This window comes from Nicotiana tabacum, chromosome 18 (assembly GCF_000715075.1).
Source record: "Nicotiana tabacum cultivar K326 chromosome 18, ASM71507v2, whole genome shotgun sequence".
NCBI lineage: Eukaryota > Viridiplantae > Streptophyta > Magnoliopsida > Solanales > Solanaceae > Nicotiana > Nicotiana tabacum.
In genome coordinates, this window is record NC_134097.1 from 149,218,494 (window position 1) to 149,235,024 (window position 16,531).

The following is a 16,531-nucleotide window of genomic DNA, read 5'->3' on the forward strand; positions in this document are numbered from 1 at the left end:
TGATTTTTTAGAGGGATTTCGAAGGGATTCTTAAGGTAAGTCACTTATGGTTAAATGTTTTCAATAATTATGTTTCTCCATTGATTTTCCCACCTAGTTAGTGTATTTTTGAGGTGTAATTTGGGGGTTTGAGGCTAGGAATTTGGAGAGTTGATTTTGGGAATTTGAGTGGCGATTTGATGTCGGATTTTGATGAATTTGGTATGGTTAGACTTGTGGTTGAATGGGCTTTTGGGTTTTGTGATTTTTGGATTTCGAGACGTGGTCCCGGGGGCATTTCTTTTTTTCGATTTCAGATTTTTGATTTATAATCTCGTATTTTCTTGTGGAATTGATTCCTTTAGCCCGTATTAATTGTATTGTATTATTTGTGGCTAGATTCGGGGCATCCAGAGGTCGATTTGCGAGGCAAAGGGTATATTTGAGTAGAGATTTGCTCGGATTGAGGTAAGTAACAGTTGTAAATCTAGTTCTGATGGTATGAAACCCCGAATTATGTGCTATGTGATTAGTTTTGGAGGTGACGCACATGCTATGTGACGGGCATGTGGGCGTTCATCGTAGGAATTATGACTTTGTCCATTCCATGAAACTGTAAAGTTGAATAACTTGTTGTTAACAATATGCTCTCCATGTGTTATAGAAATTTGATTGTAATCATGTTTAAACTATGTGTTAGTACTGTTGGGATCCATAGAGGCCGTGTTACATGTTGAATTACCTGTAAATTGGTATGTGTACTCAGTCTCAATTTTACTCACATATCATATCCCAGTTTCTATTATTTCCTTGATACATCATATCATTATTATTTGGGCTGATTTTTATGATTACCGAGAGCCCAAGAGAATGGAGGGGTTGATGACTGAGTGAGGGTGAGAGCTTGATTGTGAAAATATTTATGGGATCGGGTTGCACGTCGCAACATGTTTCATTGATTTATGCCATGATTGGCTTGATATAGCGTTTGGGATGAAAGAGCCCTTCTGGAGTGTGTACACACCCCCGGTGAGCGCAGGTACCTACTGAGTGCGAGTGCCGAGTGACTGTGAGGAATGAGTGACTGTGAGGTTAGAGTAAATGGAAAGACTGAGTGACTGTTGCTCCGAGAGGCTGCATTTGATTTCATTGTTGTTGTACTTAGCTACCATATATCACTGCTATGAAATTTCCGAGAGATATTATATCTAATTTACTTGAACTTGACATGTATAAACTGATTTGACTCAAATTACCGGATTTGAAAGATGCTTACTTTCTTTTGTTGGGACTACTGAAAGTGAACTATAACTGTGTAGCTCATCGCTATCTTCAGTTCTTTATTTAGTCTTGTTACTTACTGAGTTGATTGTACTCACGCTACACCCTGCACTTTGTGTGCAGATCCAGGTGTTTCCGGATAAGGTGAGTGTTGATACTTTGCACAATTAACCTTTTGAGACTTTGAGGTAGCTGTTCGTTGTTCGCAATCCTTATTTCTCCTTCCCTATCTTTCCTTTTATTGTATTTGGTTTCAGACTATCTTAGACAGTGTATCCCAGAATTTGTGACATTTAGATTCTCATGTACTCTATGACACCCCGATTTGGGAGTTTTCGCGTTGTGTTTGGATCTTTCTATCTTGTTTATGAGAAGTTGCTATTTAAACTGCTTTTAAAAATCCATTTTTTGTTAAATGTTGGGAATATTTTGAAAATGTCGGCTTGCCTAGTACCATGTTAAGCGTCATCACGAGAGGTTAGGATTTTGCGTCGTGACAAGTAGGTAAAATAAGTTCCTATCCCCTCACAACCAATCCCACAGTCCTACCATTCAAGGGTGGATCTAGTGCAATAGGTATGATTTTAGGTGGACCCACTAACTTTTGCTTATATTTTATTTTTGCATATAAAATGTTCATTAAGTTTTAAGAATACTTAGCTTAGAACTCAGCTCATCTATTCGAGTATTAATGTATATTAATTTGAGATCGGCAGGAATCCACAACGTTAAAATAGTGGATCGGCCTCTACTACCATCTTACCCTCCATTCTATAGTTATATGTCTATATTATTACACATAAAAGTTGTTGAAATAATAATTTTTCTACTTAATTATCAAATAAAATTAAGTAAAAGAATCATTTATTTTCCGGTAAAAGAAATTGTTTTCCTACCAAATGCAACCATAAAGAAGGCAAACATTTTGGAAGGATAGATGTTTCTTCAAATCTAAGCCCTAAGTATTATTTTGGGGAAGAAAGTAACTTCAGAAGACCTATTATCCCTCATGAAAGCGTGTATTGCCTCGCCGCTCTCAAACAAAATAGTGTATTAACATTCACAAAAGCCACTGTTTTTCAGCGTCTTTCTCATCGCTCAAACCAAAGAAGTATTTGCTGCAAAATATTGGTAAGTGTTTTTCTTTCTTTCACTTCCAGAAAAAACTATAGGCGATTTTCTCATAGCATAACTTTGGTATATACATGTTTGCTTCTTTATCTTGTACTATTGTCTAGTTAATTCTTGCCTCTTTTTGCCAATTGGGTTTTGAGTATTTTCTGTAAAATTTTATGGGTATATAAACTTTTGCTATTTCTTTGCTTTTTCATGCTCAAGAATTTTTTTTAAAACTTGGGGTCTGCTTATTGTGAGTAATTGAGCCTAAAGTTTTGATTTTTCCTTTAAATCTTTTAGTTGTATTGTTGGTTCCATTGTTAGTTACTTTAGTTGATTAGTTCCATTCTGGATATTTTGGAAAGTAAGGTAGCATGGGTCGGGGAAGGGGAGCCTTGGCGTAATTGGTATAATTATTGTCATGTGACTAGGAGTTCACGGGTTCACGCCATGGAAATAGCCTCTTTTCCGCAAGATAAGCTACATACAATAGACCCTTGTGGTCCGGCCCTTCACCGGACCTGTGCATAGTAGGAGCTTTGTGCACAGGGTTGCCATTTTAAGGTAGCATGGGTTGGGATATTGAGGATTCATATAGCTGAGTAATATTATTTTATTGAATTGAGTGAAACAAATATATGTTGCACACACTTTCCAAAATGCTGCACTTGTGTCGGATCCTCCAAATATACATTACATTTGAAGGATCTGACCGAGTCCGAGCAACATAGAAACAAATGAAATATTGTGATGTGATGAGAGAAGGTATCTCCTATCTAGGAGCATAAGTGGGAGCTATCATTTTGGTTCTTTTTTCTTTGCCTCACTTCAGATTCTGGTTATATTTGCTTTGCAGATTTGTTATTCATTTATTTCAAGTCTCTTTTAAGGTAAACTGGCATCCTTAGCTTGTCTATAGAAAGTAACCACTAGCGACTTAATATAGTATGGTCAGCTTCAAGCATTTGAAATAACCCCTTTTTTCATCGATTTCAAGCCTCTTTTTTTAGGGTAACTCCATCTTAAAGCTAGTTTATCTAATGAAATTTTGTCACTTTGGTCCCAAATTAGTAACTACCATTTTTGAATTATCATAACTGTCATAGTGCGTTAATAGGTCGGGTGATGCACTATAGACAGAATTGGTATTTTGGGGGCTGGGGCAGAAAACTTAGTTACATAAAGTAGAAAGCAGATGATGAATGACGAAAGGGACAACGGACAAGAAGGTCAAAAAACTGAGATTTGATAGAAAAATGAGTGGGAATCCATCTTCAAGGAATTAGGACGATAGGGGTGACAGAGCAGGTGGCGTGTAGTTTATGGAGGAATAGATGGGTTGGTTAGTTCGAAATGAGTATTTATTGCTTCATGAGTGAAGTCATGAGCTTCAAAGAAGAGTACACTTCAAACTATGACATACAATTGTAACAAGAAGCGGTCGGTTCTTCAAATCTCAATTTTGAGAACTTGGATTATATCAAGCGCTATAGATGCTGAATTTAGTTATTTAATTACAACTTGATTATTATAGTACTAAATCCATATATGCTTGATACTTTTAGCTTTTTCATTAATTGTGCGCTTCACTTTAAAGAAATGTGCTTTTAATTTCTCGTTTATTCGCTTCAAACCCCAGAGACCTTGTGGCTTTTCTGCAATTTTAAATTATAAAAACACTAGGTCATCCGTGGATTCAAGATGATCAACATGAGAATACTAGATTTTATGGATACAGAAGAGTTAATTCCGAAGGAGGTTATATTTTTAACACAAGCGTTGTCATGCCACTTCATACATTTGAATAAGGATTTTGAATGGGAAGTTTATAGCTATGGGAGATGTGAACATTCACTCACCTAGGAAGAGTGGTATGTAGTAAGCAGGGAGTGTAACTACCATGGATAATTACAAGGGTTTCCAACATTGTGAAATTTGCCCATCTAACGGATAATTGCAAGGGTTTCCAACGTTGTGAAATTTGCCCATCTAATGGTTAATTGCAAGGGTTTTCGACGTTGTGAAATTTGCTTACCCATGGTAGTTACGATGTGTTGTATGGTCTGAAGAAGGAAAGCAATATGTTTTAGAGATAAAGAAGGAAGAAATTTTGGAATATGCTAATAACTGTTAGAAACTCATTTTCATTTATCTATTGCACTTCACCTTTGCTCAACTGTTTGAAATGTTGCTTTTTTGGTGTATTTGGTGGCAACTTGTCAGAAAACTCGAAATGTTTAGTACATGGATTTTGATCTTTGTGAAAAGATGAACAGCACTGAAAATTGAGAAATGGAAGTCTTTTCGTTATATAATTGTACTCAAAGAGATAGTCAAACACTTAATATTTGGCTAGCTGAAGTGTTATTACCTATCATTCCATCATCCATTTCTGGTAAATAGTAATTTTGCTGCTTCCCACCCTGTATATACCCTGATTTTTTAAATTAAAAGAGAACTTGATTTATTGGATACAAATCCAGGTCTAAATATTCCCTGATATCTTGATTTTCTGGTCAATTCAGCAATACCTTCAAATAGTAGTGGACAGGTTGCTGGACTAATGTTATTATAATAATAATAATAATAATAATAATAATAATAATAATAATATGTTTGCAAAAAATGTCTGCAAATATTGACCATTTTACTGGTAAACAAGTATGATATACTTTTATTCATAGATTGATATTACTACCTAGAGTTTAACTGTTTTCTGGGCTTCGGTCTTATTTTTGTCTTGTTATTTTTCCTACTTGTTGCCGTTACTTTTTTTCATCTTTTCTCCAGCCGAGTATCTACCGGAAAGAGCCTCTCTGCCCTTCGAGGGTACGAGTAAGGTTGCGTACATCTTACCCTCCTCAGACCCCACTTGTGGGAAATTACTGGGTTTGTTGTTGTATTATTGTTATTGTTATTATTATTGTTATTATTGTTGTTGTTGTTGTTGTTGTTATTGTCATCGTTCGTGTTGTCCTTTCCTTCATTATTATATTGATTACTAAGATCTTGCTGTCTATATTGGGATGCTTATTTGCTGTCCATATTGTTTCAGGGTTTTTGAAATGGAGGATACACCTAAAGTAGAAGACCTGTTGCCCGAGGGCCCCACAGATAGTGCGTCTGAGAAGATACCAGAAACCCTTGAGGAGATGCTTTCCAGGCATAGGTACTTCATAAAGCTCTTTTAGGATTTGTTGCCTTGGTTTTTGCTCTCCCCTCTCTTTGTATTATTGATATTCTCTGTACCACTTTCGACATGATTTTTACATTGTTCTGCTTGTAAGACCAGTCATACTCTGCTCGCATCCCTATCGCATTTATCAGAAAATGTTTTCAACTTTGTCAACAATTGCTCGTATTGCTCAAATATGAGCTTATGGGAGGATTACTAACCCTTTAAAATGCTGATCTGCAGAGAAAGAACTGAGAAGTTTTTCTAATTGCAGAAATGAAAATTACAATAACTGCTCCCTTGCTCCTATTTAGTTATCATGTTTACTAACAATAGTTTGATCCAAAATACTTGTCATTTTAGAAAACCAAGAAAGATTTAATTAATTTTCCATGTTAACCCTTTAATAAATGTGGAGAGAGATTAATATAGTGAACGCAAAAATAGTAATATTAAGATCTAAGAATTAATAAGGGCAATTTAGTTAACTTATCCTTTTAATTGATGTTCTATTGGGGGGGAGGGGCATGCAAAAGCCAAACTTGACAAGTAAAAGAGATCGGAGGGCAATTCAGTTATTGAATGTATGAGCATTGGTTGTGAAGCACTTGCTTCATTTATCACTTTAAACTAATTATTTGGGAGCTTAAGTTTTTGTTGACACATATCACATCATATTGTTGTATGCAGGAAAGAAATCTCTCAGCTACAGGGCAAAGAAATTGCAATGAAAAAGGCAGCGGCTAAAGGCAGCAAAGCTGAACAGAAAGCTAAGAAGAAACAAGTGGATGAAGAAGTAGCTAAACTTTCTGTGAATCTCAAAGAAAGGCATGCCGGGGAGCTTTCTTCTTTAGGCTACAGTGGTGGTAGTAATAATGGGAAGGAAAAAGGGAATCTCGACACGTTGGTGAAGGCTATTGCTGGGGTTTCCGTCGGTGGTCAAGCTGACCATTCAAAACCCAGCAAGAGTGTCAAGAGGCGTGAGAAAAGAGCTCAACAAGAAGCAGCCCGAGAGCAGAGAATACAAGAAGAGCAGAGCAATATCGTAAGTGATCGAGTTATTGAGAATGAAAAGTTAGACAGTAAGCTTGAGCCCCTTGGATTGATGGTTAACGAAATAAAGCCTGACGGACACTGTCTCTACCGAGCTGTTGAGAATCAGTTAGCCGTCCGCTCCGGTGGTTCATCTCCTTATACGTATCTTGAACTGCGACAGATGGTTGCAGCTTACATGAGGAAACATGCAACCGACTTCCTCCCCTTTTTCCTCTCTGAGAATGCGGAAGGAGGAGAATCAGATGATTCTCTTGTGGAAAGATTCGAGAACTACTGTAGAGAAGTGGAGTCAACCGCTGCATGGGGAGGACAACTTGAGCTTGGTGCTCTAACTCACATCTTAAAGAAACATATAATGATATTCTCTGGTTCATTTCCTGATGTGGAGATGGGAAAGGAGTACAAATCTGACAACGGCTCTGGCTCTTCGACTTCCAGTATAATGCTATCGTACCACATGCATGCTTTTGGGCTTGGAGAGCACTATAACTCCGTTGTTCCCAGTTCAGCCTAACAGGTTTGATTTCTATTATGTGCACAAAGTGTTTACATTGACATGATAATAGCTCAACTGATGTCATCGTTTACAACAAACCTATCGACAGTTCATATACTTTTTTCTCAAAGCCCTCCGTTTTGGTCCAAGACTGATGGTGGCTGTTTATGCTAGGCAACGGTTTCTTTTATGTCATTTGAGTCGACTGCGTTTCGTCATTCACAATGCTATTGGAGGACTAAAATCCAAACTTATGAGTTTGGTTTTCTGTTTTGTGATAACTCATATACTTCCATTTGTATTCCAAGAGCTTCTTTGGTTTGTTGTCGGTACGCGCATGCATTGTAATTTTTTCTTGTTTTTTTCCTCTTTTTGGTGGGCTGTTATCATGTTTGGTTGCAGCCAGACTTGCTAGACTGCTACTCTCATATCTCATCCTACATATACATGATGTGTGAGAGAATACCAGAAAATCTACAGGTTCTTCTTTGAAATTTGCGGAGTCGTGGTATTTGTACTTTCTCATCTCTACAAGGTAGGGGTAAGGTTTGCGTATGCCCTATCCTCCTTAGAGTGAAAATAGCACGGGCTAACTAGCTTTCAGATTGGTAATTGAAAATTAGCCAGCATTTGCAAGATCATTTAAAAATACCACTATTTTGCTGAAACGTGGAAGGTTCTAGTATAATATGCTGGATTATGGAGCTCCTGTGTATGAACTTCTAACATATTATGTTGGAACTCTAGCACACGGAAAGTTACAGCATAATATGCTAGATTACGAAGCTCCTGCATATAAACTTCCAGCATATTAGTTGGAGCTCCAACACATTATGAAATTCCAGCACAATCATGCTGGAATTTCATATATAAAACATTCGAACTCCAGTATATTATGCTGGAAATTTTCGTTTTTTTAATGGTATTTTCGTTCAGATTTTATTTTTACATGAAAAAGTGGCTAAATTTCGATTACTTTTGAAATTGTGCTATTTTTCATTTACTAACTATAACAATTGTAAATCTGGTTATTTTATTTTTCCATCAAAACACTTACAAATAACATAATTCAAGTGTAGTAATCATTTTTCTTATTTCTAGGAGAAAGCGAAATGAAAAGGATTAATGGAGATATCTTTGTTTATTAAACAAGAAAAAAAAAGACTCCTAATTGACCCTCATAAAACATCACTTTTCGTTCATTTGTACGAATATATAAATGTGTTTAGCATGTAATTAACTACCTGTTATATCATTAATTATGTATGAAATATGTGAAAATAGGTGGAGATAGCTAGGTGGAGGTAATAATTGAATTTATGTTTTATTATCATACATAAATTTCTCAATCCACGTTTTCCATGGCTATGTATCAAGGGTTATTGACCAATGGTTTCATAGAAGCAACGTCTCTTTTGATCTTTTAGATTGTCAACTTCCACTCTGTGCAAGTTTTTATTTATCATAATAATAGAAATTATACAAAAATATATATACGAGTAAGAAATGTCTATATACTATAAAGCCTAAAGTTAGGAGAGAATTAAATGTTTTTACATAATAATATTGTAGGAGAGAATGTGGTTTGCACCCTTATGTCAATATTGAACTTTCTCCCTGTAAAGTTAAATTGAAAAGGAAGAAACATAAGTAATAAGAGCGTTAAAAACATGCATTTTACCTTTGTCACGTCCATTAAGAAAATACGAACTCCTAGAGAAAAAAAGATGTATTCACTAAATTAACCTTAATTAATTGTTACCTTGGCACATTGGAATATGTAAATAAGGGCAAATTTTGAAAGAATAAAATTAATTTTTTCTTGATTGTGTAAATGGACACTTATTTTGGATAAAAATAAAAAATATAAAATAGTCACTTATTATGGACCGAATGGAGTAATTAAGGTTGATCCCTCGTGTTAAATTAAACATATATTGCATGTTTTAATTTTAGGGGCATTATCACTTTTAGCCCGCGCCAGAAACTATTTGCATCTGGTAGCCGAAAAAATATATAAAATTTATATAATTTTTGTATATGGAGGGTAGTGTGTATGCAGACCTTACCCCTACCCTGGGGTAGAGAGGCTGTTTCCAATAGACCCCCAGCATCCTTCCCTCCAAGAACTCCCCACCTTGCTCTTGGGGTGACTCGAGCTCACAACCTCTTGGTTGGAAGTGGAGGGTGTTTACCATCAGAGCAACCCACCTTATCAAAAACTATATACAAAACATAAAAAAGGTATATATTATTTTGGCTATTATTTTAGCTGCGGCTATACAATATTATTTTCTCTCAATTTTACATGAGCATTAATTAAGAGGGGGATTGACTATTGAGTAATATTTCCCTATTTCATATGTTACGTTCTCAGTTTTGTGGACTATTGACCAAGGCATGTGACATGCAAGCTGGTGGTTTATTTTGTCTACTGCATAAGTTCTAATCTTTATTTGTTTTATCATCATAGATCATAGAACGACAAGTCATGTAGAAGACATACTATATTGGTGTAATAATAGTAAATGTAACAAAATATTATGGTCATATACTGGTGGAAGGTAGTAGTCATCTCATGGAATTAGTCGAGGTGCGTGCAAGTTAACCCAACCAAAATGGTTATTAAAAAAAATATTATGGTCACGTACTGATGGAAGGTAGCAGGTATCTCGTCAATTAATCGAGGTGTATGCAAGTTGGTTCGGACATTACAATTATTAAAAAATATATATATTATGATCACATAAAACACGATATGAACGTACCAATCTTTTTCATATGCACATTACAGCATAATATGTAGTCAAAACACCAAATCAACTTTCTAAAACCGTACAAACATAGGTGGTTAAATGTCGTTGTCCTCCTGTTGACATGAAATAAATATAAGTATAGTTAACAAGTTTTTAGTTTTTAATATATTATATACATATTGGCTATGTTATTGTTGTATATACATATATTACGTACATATATATTACAATATAGCAAGTTTTATTCTTTGTCATAAGAACGTTATGATACATGCATTCATAAATTTAATATTTCAAATCCATCCCTAAATGAAACTAACCAAACAAACAGCTTGTTTGGATGATTGTTATATAATGTTTCATAATGTATCATATGCACCAACAACATGAAGAATAAACTTGCAATATTATAAAGAAAAATTATGATACGTGGTAAAATTACTATATAAAAAGATAGGATAAATAAAATTATTTAACAATAATTAAGTGTGAGATCGAGAGAAAAATACAAGGTAACGACGCGACCATACCAAATCGGTCGTTATATGAAGTGACACATTTCGTCGTTATGTAACAACAAATTTAACGATATGATACAATAATATTTAAGTAACAATAAAAAACAAACATCGTATTTAAAGTAACAATACGATACAATACAACAGATAAAAACTATCCAAACAAGCCGTAAGTGAATAATATAACAAGGATATTTAAATGAAAACCAAAAAAGTAAAGGAAAAGAAAAGATAAGGAATACAAACAAACAGATAAGTACAAGAATACAGTACGTACGTAGATAATAAGGACAAGGGAAGATAAGTGCAGTTGTTGTCACTAAAGATTTTTCTGAAGTCAACAAATTAATTGTTATGACTCATTGGACCCACTTACCACATGTAACACGTGGACTAGATTCTCCTTTCCAGGATAATTATTTTCTTTATTTTTGGCCCTACCAAAGTCATATCCTTTCAATAATATTATCTTAATTAAATTTGCCATCTAAATAATAATATATATAATTAAGAATTATAGTGGAATGGATATAACTCGTTCATTCTTAACTGTAGATTTCGCATTTAGTGCGATGAATTGAAAAAAAAATCATGATAGAAAACTTATACTTTGTGAATTCGGATTATTCGAGCCCCAATGCATGTAACTAACGTTAAAAAAAAAAAAGTGAATTGGGGACTCAGATATATAGCGGAAAACAATGAAATAAAGTATGACATGCCACGAGTAAAGTGAAATACACACTTTTTTTTATGGCAGATTATATTTAATTTATTTATTTATTATGTGATAAGAAAGTGTCACCGCTACTTAAAGATAAGTTTTATAGAGCGGTAGTTAGATCGGTTATGTTGTATGGGGCTAAGTGTTGGTCAGTTAAGAACTCATATGTCCAGAAAATGAAAGTAGCAAAAATGAGGATATTGAGGTGAATTTGCGGGCACACTAGGATGGATAAGAATAGGAATAAAGTTATTCAGGATAAGGTGGACGTGACTCCCATTGATGACAAGATGCGGGAACCGAGGCTCAGATGGTTCAGACACGTACAGAGGAGAAGCTTGGATGTCCCGGTAAGGAGGTGCGAGCGATTGGCGTTGGTGGGTACGAGGAGAGGTAGATGACGGCCTAAGAAGTATTGGGGAGAGATGATCAGGTGGGATATGGCGAGGCTTCAGATCTCCGAGGACATGGCACTCGATAGGAAGCTGTGGAGGTCGAGCATTAAGGTTGTAGGTTAGGAGGTAGTTGAGCATATTTAGTCTACCAGTGTGAGGCTAGGCTGATAGGATTTAGTCTTAGACTGCTAGTGGTCAATGTTGTGTTTACACTACTCCTCTATTTTTATAGTGTCGGGCCTTATTTTCTGGTTATTATTTCTGCTTTCCATTTGTTTACTGGTTCTTGTGATGTTATTATTTCTATTATTTTTTGTTGATGGTACTGATGTATTGTCTCTTTTCGTCTTCTTGAGCCGAGGATCTATCGAAAACAGTCTCTCTACCCCCTCGGGATAGAGGTAAGATCTGCGTACACACTACCTCCCCAGACCCCATTTGTGAGATCTTACTGAGTCGTTATTGTTGTTGTTATTTATTTATTTTAGGAGTCACAAGTTAAAGTGACATGTTTATTATTTAACATATATATATATATATATATATATATATATATATATATTTTTTTTAAAATATTATCATTTCCCCTAAAATATAGATACCACTTACCATACAGGACAACAATATGGTACAAGATTGACACGATTTTTCTTTTCCTTTTCTTGCTTAAATTAATTGCTCCTAAAAGAATAATGTCCACTTGCTAAATATACGTACAAGAACTCTCAAGCAGGGCGAATTTACGGGCGGAAGGGGTTTACCCGAACTCTCTATTTTTTATAAGGCAAAATCTATTTTTTACATCTATATATTAAGTTTTGAACCCCTTAATGCAATCCAAAAGTGTAGTTTAGTGGTCAGGTTCAATTCCCACTAGCTACAATTTTTTTTTTGAATCCCTTCGTGAAGATCTATCGGAAACAGTCTCTCTACCCCTAAGATCTGCGTACACACTACCTCCCCAGACCCCATTTGTGAGATCTTACTGAGTCGTTGTTGTTGTTGTTATTTATTTATTTTAGGAGTCACAAGTTAAAGTGACATGTTTATTATTTAACATATATATATATATATATATATATATATATATATATATATATATATATATATATATATATATATATATAATTTTCTTTTAATTATTATCATTTCCCCTAAAATATAGACACCACTTACCATACAGGACAACAATATGGTACAAGATTGACACGATTTTTCTTTTCCTTTTCTTGCTTGAATTAATTGCTCCTAAAAGAATAATGTCCACTTGCTAAATATACGTACAAGAACTCTCAAGCAGGGGCGGATTTACGGGCGGAAGGGGTTCACCCGAACCCTCTATTTTTTATAAGACAAAATCTATTTTTTACCTCTATATATTAAGTTTTGAACCCCTTAATGCAATCCAAAAGTATAGTTTAGTGGTCAGGTTCAATTCCCACTAGCTACAATTTTTTTTTTGAATCCCTTCGTGAAGATCCTGTCTCCGCCACTATTCTTAAGGTAATAATTTATTATTAAATTCAAGAATATAATATACCAAAAATACCATGTGCTTTCATATGCTTACTGAAACGCATTAATTAGTTAAATAGTTTGACCAGAAATAACAGAATATTTGGTTAAAATATGGTTGGTCTCTATGCAAATGCAAGTAAAGTTCTCATAATCTACATGAAGCATATTATATATGGAGCAAGTATTTAATGTAACATTGATAAGGTCAATTTTCTTTATTATTATCTTTTTATTCTTTTTAAAATTCTTTTTTAAGAAGGAAATTGAATACCAAAAACTCTAGATGCACCTAAGGTGTGACCTAATAGTCAATAAAATAAATAAAAATCACGAAAGAGTCATGTTTATATCGCAGAGACGAATAATAATATAATAAGTACACGATAGCAAAGTAAAATGTGTGTACAAACTAACTTATATATCACCGTCATAATTTTTTCTTTTAAATAAAAAACAAATGCAAATCCAATTCACATGGTTACACCTACTAACATCAATAATAATAAATTAAGTATAATTTTACAAGTGGGATAATATATACGCATATTTTATCCTTACCGACTGACACGAGCACACCTACCATAACAACCAAACTATAAGCCATCATAAATAAAAAGTTTTCCGTACATAGAGATATAAAAGACTGAAGTTCAATTAATGTCTTCTTTTTTATATTCTTTTAATAGATGAATTTGTGTGTCTTTGTAAAAATATCACTCCACTTATAAAATATACCGTCGGATCTTTTTATAATAACATTCTTGTATAACAATCATTCATTATAAAAGTCAAATAAAATTCGGAACCGATATTGTAAGTTATATTATAATATTATAATTATAACAATACTTCATTATAGTATCCAAAAAAATATCGGAACAAATATGGCGGTTACAGAGATATTTGTATATTATTCCAGTTACTACTACAATTTTCCTATAGTTGTGTGGTGGTGATACAAAAACCACTAAAGATTCATTGGAAGCAGAGGCGGACCCAGGATTTGTGCGCAGCGGGGGCACCACTATTAATATAGATATGTCAGCTAATAACGACAAAATTTGACGTGTTAACTCCTTAAAAACTTAGTGACTTTGAGTCAGTGATCGAAAGTACATTAAAAAATATCAAAAATTTAGTCTAATAAGATCACAATTGAAAGTCTGTAAAGCAGAAGTCTCGGTCGTTGTCGCTAAATCGATGGACATCTGCTACTTTGCCGAAATGATCCTTAAAGGCAGAAGCTTTTTTGGAGTTTTTTTAATTACTATTTTTGGGAAAAATTGAATTACTTATTTTTATACATGTAAAGAAACTAGTAATGCTTACAAACTTAGTTATCATGGTAAAGAAGATGATTGACTTCTTGCTAATGAAATAACTTATCCCCTTCTAATTTCCTTTAATATTTGTTTGTGTGTCTATTGTGAGCACGTGATTTTTGTTTACGCGACAATCACTCCAAAAGAAATCAAAAAATAATAACAATTGGTCTTGCTGTACGATTTTTGGAATTTACGTGGCATTTTTGGTAGTTATTTGTGGTCTTGTCCATTCTTATTTAGTATTATCAAACAAAAATACAAAAAAAAATATGTCGTGTGTAATTAAACCATATTTCGGTTATTAAAAGGAAAATCATAAAATATGCAGCTGTTATACTATTTGTCGTCCTTGAGTGATTTTATTTTTTTGTTGAATATTAATGTGTGTGATAGTTGTTTAATAATTGTATAGGTGGGATTTTTAGAAATTAAAGAAGAAAAGAAGGGGGTTTTCAGATTGGGCCAGTTTTAAGAACAGGCCCAAACCAAAATAACCCAGTCCAAATCCCTTTTGCCCGGTCCAATTGAGCTGGCCACACGACCGTCCAGACGACGTCGTTGTGTCGCCTTCAATTTGGACCGTTACTCTCACTAGATTGACGGTCCAGATCACTCACCCATAACCCCATACCCGACCCATTACCCGGACCAACCCCGACCCCAATACTAAACCAAACGACACCGTTTGATTAACCCTTGGATCCAGGCCGTTGATCTCGATTGATCTAACGGTCCAGATCAAGCCATCCACCCCGTATATAAGCCCTCATCTCGTACCCCGCCCCCTATCCAAGCACCCCTCCCTCATCTTCGTCTCCCTCACCAGACCCAAATCCCACGAAACCCTAGCGTCGCCCCCCTTTCCCCTCGCCATAAACCCGGCGGCAAGGACGCCGGTGACCACCATCTTAACACCCTAGGACCACCTCGACCCCCTGAACACAGATCCACTAGCCGTGGGTCTCTAATCTTCCCCCACCATCTCGAATCTTCCCCCACCATCTCGAATCTTCAAATTCGAATAATGAAGATTCGAGCCAGGCCTCGACCTATGCCAGACCTACCCCAGATTCACACTAGACACTCCTCTGACCTCCCTCGTGACCAAACCAGGCTTGGTTTGGTCCGAATCCAACCAGGAAAACATGAATCCCAAATCTGCCCTAAAACCCTAGAAGCCTTGAGTCCGATTTTTGTCCGTTTGAGCCAGAGGATTAGGGTCTAATGGACCTTAATCGGAGTGTTCTCAGTGAGAACACTTCGATTAAAGTTCGTTCAACCCCAAGAAAGGTCGATTCAAATCCGAGATAGGACCTTCTGATTTTTCAAGCCTTTGAGGTATTTTTGTTTTCCTTTTCCTTGTCAGTCCATTTTGTTGTTTTGTTAAATGTCTATTCATATATCCAAATGATTAGTTGATTTGTTTTGAATGTTTTTGTGTGTCGACTGTTCTGTCCTCGCCCGGACTTCTCATTTGATCGAATCTCTTTTGCTATTCATTGATGAGTGTACGTGTTTGACAATGTAATCAATGGAAATAATACTCGATCGATTAATTGGTTCCCAGGGTCATTTCTGGTTTTGACAGTGCAATCTGAAACCCCTGTTCAATACTGTTCGATTCTGATCATTAGCTATTGATTGTATGTGTTGTGATTCGCGTAGTCGATTCAATATATGTCGTCAATTAGTCTCAGCCTTGAATGGTAATAATGTGACTCATGTTATTCATTTTTCTGCTGAAGCTTTGTTTGAATCCAATTAAAGAATTGAGTATAGCTGCTTGTTAGTGTGCTTATTTGAATCAGAAATCACCTAAGGATTGGATAGCTGTTGGTGTTAGCAAGAATTACAGATTATAGTTCAATTTAATAGCATGTGTGCTCACTTTTGACTCTAGGCAGCATGTGTTTGGTCAGAAGTTAGGGGATTAGAATAATTGGACAGCATGTGCTGTCAGGATACATTCCTGCTGCCCATGTTTGGTTTAGTTTAATAAAATGATAAAGCATTTTAATAATGAAAAGAGTTTGTTGTCAGGGGAATCTCATGGGAGGGGTTTTATTTTCAAATGGTTGAGTGGAAAAACAGCAGGAGATAGGAGGGAGTTTGAATGGTTTAACAGACTGTAGATGGTCTGATGCAAGGCTATAAAAGGAGAAGGGTCTCGATTAGTTAGAAGAGGTTTTTCA

At 35.3% G+C, this 16,531-nt stretch overlaps 1 protein-coding gene across 3 annotated transcripts; it reads left to right on the forward strand.

The window, feature by feature from the left end:
• Positions 1 to 2,154: 2,154 nt before the first annotated feature.
• On the forward strand, positions 2,155 to 7,435 carry LOC107803596 (OVARIAN TUMOR DOMAIN-containing deubiquitinating enzyme 5). 3 transcript variants are annotated; one of them, XM_016627342.2, is made up of 4 exons: positions 2,155 to 2,391; positions 5,432 to 5,545; positions 6,242 to 7,124; positions 7,213 to 7,435. In XM_016627342.2, the coding sequence occupies exons 2-3, from the start codon at positions 5,442 to 5,444 to the stop codon at positions 7,119 to 7,121; spliced, it is 984 nt and encodes a 327-aa protein (XP_016482828.1). In that variant the 5' UTR covers positions 2,155 to 2,391; positions 5,432 to 5,441; the 3' UTR covers positions 7,122 to 7,124; positions 7,213 to 7,435. The 3 variants fall into 3 exon arrangements, with proteins under 3 accessions (XP_016482828.1, XP_016482830.1, XP_016482827.1); XM_016627344.2 differs by having other exon boundaries at positions 7,278 to 7,435; XM_016627341.2 differs by having other exon boundaries at positions 6,242 to 7,435.
• Positions 7,436 to 16,531: the final 9,096 nt, after the last annotated feature.

What these genes read in the sequence shown, in the direction of transcription:
- LOC107803596 (XM_016627341.2), top strand. Translation starts at nt 5,442, where the DNA reads ATGGAGGATACACCTAAAGTAGAAGACCTGTTGCCCGAGGGCCCCACA. An exon ending in GAGATGCTTTCCAGGCATAG is followed by an intron (nt 5,546 to 6,241) that starts GTACTTCATAAA and finishes TGTTGTATGCAG; the next exon opens with GAAAGAAATCTCTCAGCTAC.